Genomic DNA, 6307 nt, shown 5'->3' with positions numbered 1-6307 from the left:
CTCCTGCAATAAGTCCTGCAGTTGCTCCAGCTCCTTGCAATTTTCCTTTAAAAGGAAATCCTTTTAAAGGAGCTCACCCTCCTGCGTGCAGATTTCCAGGGAAAGATGAGAAAACTGGAAGGGCTTTAAGTAGGGGTTGTAAGTGGTAGGAAAGCATAAACTCAGAATTCCATTGAGGAACACTTTGTCACTGAAAATGTAGTTGAATGCAGGTGATAATCTTAAGTGCCAGGTAGAAGGTAAATGGCTGAAGCCTGGCGGTAGTTAATGGAATGAGTCATTCTTGGGCCAAACCATAAAACACATGAAACCAAGTCTTTACTTCAACCTCTCTTGAGAATGGCGACAGAAGAACTTTTGTTGGCATTTCTTTCTGACACTGTCTGAAAAACTGCTAAAGTTTCACAATTAAAACTGTGATTTCCAATAGGTTCTAATCTCAATGTTCTTCATTGATTTTTTTAAGCAGTTCCCAGTGTGCTGCAGCCCTCCCTATCTTTTGCTTTCTCCACTGACACTAAAGGTAAGTGCTTTACACATAAGAAATAATTTCGAAGATAAAACATGCAGCAATCTCAAAGGCAATGGGAACCTTTATTTTGATTATTTCCAATGTACTGGCAACGTACTTTTTATGAAAACTTAACTGTAAAACACTCTTGAGATACTGCATAGAAAATAAATGTAGAAAAAACATATACACGCTTCCATAAAAATAGAATACATCTCGGCAAAATTACTTGTGTACAGTGTATTGACATTATTGAAGCAAACTTACTATGTCTTTTGGAAGAAAATTTTGAAGAAAATAAAAACCAAAATATTTTAAGTGATTTGGGAGTAGTGAAATGGACACAGTTTTGAGCTAAATAAATGGCTACACCAGAATGTCAGTTAAAAAACAACAAAACAGTTATAAAATACCTGCTTATAAAACAGAAGAAGCCATGTTGTTTACTTTTTCTTCCAGACTACACTGACATCCCTAAAACTGCACCGAGAACAAACATACCAGTTCCAAATTCTATGGTAGACTCTTTAGCTGAAAAGAAACTTCACTACTACGACATTTCAGCACTGGCACCATTATAGTGGCATTTAGGTTTTTCTGAGCATGTGATATAATACATATACAGCCCTAATTCTATCAGGTATTTGATACAAAAAAATCTAATACATCTAAAACTGTAACACATTTAGGAACTTTTAAGATATGCAGACCACATTAAACTAGTATTTCTTCTAGTTAGCATTTCTTCACTTGCTTTTTACCGAGGCTGCTCCTTGCTCACTGCTTTTGACTATACTTACATCAGCTCATAATTCACCCTGTTCAGCCGTGAAAAATGACTGCTCCGGTGTAAAAAATACAGGAATTAGTAGCAGGTCCTCAAAGCCACGGATTTTCTTCCAGAATTGGAATAATGGGACTGCATGAGTAGCCTCGGGGAAGGAAGAAGAAAAGAGCTTAGCACCATTTTCAAGTTACATGGTTTACAACCGTAGGCAGACAGTAGGATCCGTCTGAAGTGGTAATACCCATCAGCATGTATGAATGTGGTTAAAATACTGTGATTACTCTCAAGTAGTTTGCATGTTTAATACGGATAGGCTGACACTGCTATATAGACAATGAAAGTTGTCTGATACTCAATATTTCCATCAACACCATAGGACAAGGCTCTGACTCTCATGTGGTAAGTCTTCGGCTCTTGCAGCTGTCTGGTGGTGAACACAACTCCTTTCAAGTTCTCATCTCGCAGGGCAAATGGGATTGATGGCTCCTCATCTGCCATTAAGAAAGTTGTCCTCGGATGCATGACCTGATCTTGCGTATAGGCAACCAGCCGGATTAAATCCTGACCAGCAGCTATGCCAAAGGGGAGGGAGACAAATTTATATTCCAAGGCATAGGTACTCAGGGCACACTCCAAATCATTGTCCGGGCAGTTTTTGAGACAGAACCTGGGCAAAAACAGAGCACATTAAGTTCTATTCCCATACTTGCTATATAGGCTGAAGTTGTTGCCTATTTATCATGCTGCAGTATGCAGACTTGGGCTTCTCAACAGAGCTAATCCAATGCAGTATTTATGGGTCACTCCTTTACAGAAGTAAGCTGGAGAAGAGATGCAAAATTAGCCCCACTGCTGAGAAAGGAATTAAGCTGAATCAGCAGAAAGAATCAAAGCCTGCTGGGGTGCATTCAGTAAGAAGCCATTCTGGAGCTATTTCCATTCAAATTGAAAGATTCTGCCTGGACCCACCCTTCTTGGTTCATTGCACAAGAAGCACAGAATGTGGTTGCTCTCAGCTGTAATGCTTTACTGTTTTTGCAAGAATAAGCAATGCTGATATCACTTGCACTTAGATAAAGATCCTTCTTATGATTAAAGGTTAAGCATGTGAGTTCAGGGTGTGTGGGAAAGCAAGACCTAAAGGTCCAAAAAATCAGCATACCCAGAAAGAGGCTCCCTCTGGTAGTTTGGTGGGCAAGGTGTCTCTATGCATTGGTAGCTCCCTCTCATGTTGAAGCACATCCGGCTTGATCCACAGTCAGTGTCCTGTTCAAGGCACTCATCTATGTCTGGGAAGAAAACAGGTACACAATCAGTAGCTGGTTCTGGGAGGGATTTAAGAGAAATAAGAAGTGGCTGGATCAGCAAAGTGAGTAGATGGCAGAGGGACTGCAGGTGCCTCTACACACAGGTGAGAACAGAATCCTTCAGAACTCAGCCTTGCTCCTGGAGGAACTGAAGCTACTAGATCCAGTGACTTGAGCCAACTGGCTTGGCATTTCATTTCTGTGTAGGACAGCGTACTGTGCTACCTGCCCTGCAATCACTACACAAGATCAACTATAGTTGTCTTTTCAACAGAGGTAAATTAATTGTTTTTTGGTGCAACAAAAATGTAACAGTACTTTTTTTTTTTTTTTTTTTTTTTTTTTGACCGCAACAGATGAAGAGTTGGGTTTGACCACAGAGCTGCTGTGTCCTTGTGTGGAGTTAAATGTGCATGTAAGGAAACATCAGAGAATAATAAGTTGCACTTGTCTAATTTGCTGATGTTTTATTAAGTGCTGAACACTGTATCTCAGAAAGGAAATTCAGCAACTGTTTAAAATAAACACCAAACATAATTTGTAACACATTTACTTACAAACATGTGTGCACTCTCAAAGAGATTTCTATACCTTGGCAGGTTTTGCTGTTGGGCATAAGACGATAACCAGGGGGACAAGCACACTGGTAACTTCCCAGGGTGTTCCTGCACTCATGCTGGCATGCATCTCTGGCTTCACATTCATCAATGTCTGTCAGAAAGAAACACAAAAACATAAACATCAAGACTGCTGATGCCCTGTTTGTGTACAAGCATGTGGGAAGAGGTCGTGGAACACATGGGGATCTTTTTGCTTTTGGTAATGAGCTTGAATGTCTAAAACTAGCAAACCTTTCCTAACTTACCTGCTTCTGTTTAATTTACAGAATTAAAAGCTTTCCCTTTTTGTTAGCAGCCTTAATAGGTCTCTCTCTGAGCTGAGAGACCCCTCTGATATGGAGCCCTGGCAACAAGGGGATGAGCAAACTGCACAAACCTACAAAGGACACAGGGGTACAGTCTTGTCCCAGGATGCTGAGCTGCCTGATAGTAACATTTTAGGCAACATATTAAGGAAGTGCCTGGATCAGTTCTCTCTTCAGAGGAGGCCCTCACTCAGGGAAATGTTCTTACAATTCATCCCTCCTTGGGCACAGCTTTTTCCTTTCCAAACTGATTGCTCTCATGCTGAATTAAGCTCACTATCCAACAACACTCATAAATGCTCTTCAAATGCTCTTTTAAACTTTTTTTTTTTTTTTTTAAAAAAAACCTCCCTCTCAAACGCATAAATAGCAGATCGCTATTTAAAATCTTCAAAGCAGACTGACATGATTCAGATAAAGATCACAGCTAATCATTACTTCTTTTGAAATGTCTGTCTACGTCAGGAGAGCAGCAGAACTCCTCTGCAAGTTACTGCCATGTGCATGCATTAAGACTTGCATAACTGAAATGCAGGCGGTACCCTGGGCTCCATCAGGAGAGGGGTGGTCAGCAGGGATAGGGAGGTGATTGTCCCTCTCTACTCGGCTCTTGTGAGGCCCCATCTGGAGTACTGTGTCCAGGTGTGGAGCCCTCAGTACAAGAAGGACATAGAGATATTGGAAAGGGTCCAGAGGAGGGCCACGAAGATGATCAGGGGGCTGGAGCACCTCCCCTATGAGGACAGGCTGAGGGAGTTAGGCTTGTTCAGCCTGGAGAAGAGAAGGCTGCGGAGTGACCTCATTGCAGCCTTTCAGTACCTGAAGGGAACCTACACCCAGGAGGGGAGTAAACTCTTTGAAAGTTATTACAGCAGGACAAGGGGAAATGGTTTTAAGTTGAAAAAGGAAAGATTTAGGTTGGATGTCAGGGGGAAGTTCTTTACTAGGAGAGTGGTGAGGTCCTGGAACAGGCTGCCTGGGGACGTTGTGGATGACCCATCCCTGGAGGTGTTCAAGGCCAGGTTGGATGGGGCCCTGGGCAACCTGATCTAGTAAATGTGGAAGTTTGGCAGTGGGGTTGGAGCTTCATGATTGAGGCCCCTTCCAACCTGGGTCATTCTGTGATTCTGTGATATAGAGTAAATAAGGTCTTTGCTTCTTCCTACTGTGTCCAATTTACAGGGGTTGCATTCAGTAAAAATGCAAAAGGAAAAGAGAAACAGATGTGACCAAAGAAATTGTGTGTTATCAAATTGTTATGTTTCTCTACTCGAAGAACCTTGTTGGAAATAAAAGCATTATGTGCATGTCTTTTTTGCATTATACAGTACATTTAAAATCTACATGTTTATTCCAATGAAGGAGAGTTACAGCAGTGCTCACTAACTTAGACTGAAAGCTGGGCTGTGGACCATAGGTTTCTGGCAGTAGTGGCTGCAGTCCAAGTTTTTTTCAGTTAACAGCTATACCCATAACATGCTGTATTTGTAAGTGTACTGAAAAGTCATTACAATATAAATACAAAATTAATCTGACCTCTGACTAACTTTAATTATTATTTATACAAATGCATTCACATTTTTCAACACTACACACTGCTATATAATTATAGGAATAGCTCCGGTGTCTAGAACCCAGCTTCAGCTTGCTGTTTTATCTGGGAGGCATACTGCCCTTCTCTCCTATGGCATACATGTCAGGTTGAGGCACTTATCTATAGCAGCACAAACTGCTGTTAAACATGCTGGAAAAAGTTCTCGTAATACCTAGACTGTGCTATACTTAGTCTTGAACTCAACAGTATTATTAAAAAAATAGTTGAGTAATTTTACTTATATATTTTTAAGATGCAACATGAGTTAAGGTGGAAAAAAATGATTTTTCTTGAACTTCATTTCTGAACAGTGCAGGATATTATTCCTTTTACTTTTTACTCCTTTTACCTTTCACAGAATCACAGGATTGTAGGGGTTGGAAGGGACCTCTAGAGATCATCGAGTCTAACCCCCCTGCCAAAGCAGGCTCCCTACACCATGTCGCACAAGTAGGTGTCCAGGCGGGTCTTGAATATCTCCAGAGAAGGAGACTACACAACCCCCCCTGGGCAGCCTGTTCCAGTGCTCCGTCACCCTCACCGTAAAGAAGATCTTGTGCACTCGTGTGGAACTTGCTATGCTCCAGTTTCTGGCTGTTTCCCCTCGTCCTTTTCAAGAGGAGCGGAATCAGACTTCCAGAAAAACCTCAGAGATGCTCACAGAGCAAGGAGTAAGGGAACAAGAGAGGTGCCATACAGTATCACAGTATCACAGCATCATGCGAGTTGGAAGGGACCTTAGAGATCATCGAGTCCAACTCCCGGGATTCGAGTTTTCTGTGTAGCAGAGCGGCACTTCTACCACTTGCGCCACAGGGGGGATTCGAACCCGGGAATACACCTTTGTTTCCTTTTGGTCTTGTGAAGTTTCAGAACACACTCACATCTCTTACATAAATAAATAAAACCTGGGGCAGAATGTGCCCGTTACCATAACTGCCCTGCCCTCCTCATCATGCACACAGAAATGGCAGTGCTCTTGCTGACCAGATGAACTTCTGGTCTGTTTACACATATCTATCCCTAGTGCTCAGTGAATTGCATTATAACTGGCTCTATCCCCTTCTGCCCACACAGCAATGACTAAACTCAGTGCTGTCTCAGTGCATTCAATTCTACAGTCTTTATTCTAACCCTTTTTGATCCAGACTACGAGTGGGAGCATGACATGAGCAACATCCCT

At 41.9% G+C, this 6307-nt stretch overlaps 1 protein-coding gene across 4 annotated transcripts in view; it reads right to left on the bottom strand.

Annotated features, from left to right (window-relative positions):
- Positions 1–576: 576 nt before the first annotated feature.
- HMCN1 (hemicentin 1) overlaps positions 577–6307 on the bottom strand; it is a 183331-nt gene continuing 177600 nt past the window's right edge. For all 4 annotated transcript variants that reach the window (XM_072343169.1, XM_072343164.1, XM_072343166.1 and 1 more), the window contains 3 exons: positions 3197–3316; positions 2461–2587; positions 577–1965 (listed from right to left, as the gene is read on the bottom strand). In XM_072343169.1, coding sequence (XP_072199270.1) covers positions 1599–1965; positions 2461–2587; positions 3197–3316 — 614 coding nt within the window. In that variant the 3' untranslated portion in view covers positions 577–1598. The remainder of the gene's footprint in view (positions 1966–2460; positions 2588–3196; positions 3317–6307) is intronic.

The sequence above is a fragment of the Excalfactoria chinensis genome, chromosome 8 (genome assembly GCF_039878825.1).
Source record: "Excalfactoria chinensis isolate bCotChi1 chromosome 8, bCotChi1.hap2, whole genome shotgun sequence".
NCBI lineage: Eukaryota > Metazoa > Chordata > Aves > Galliformes > Phasianidae > Excalfactoria > Excalfactoria chinensis.
Note: the sequence above shows the minus strand (reverse complement) of the source record. Positions and strands in the feature narration are given on the sequence as shown.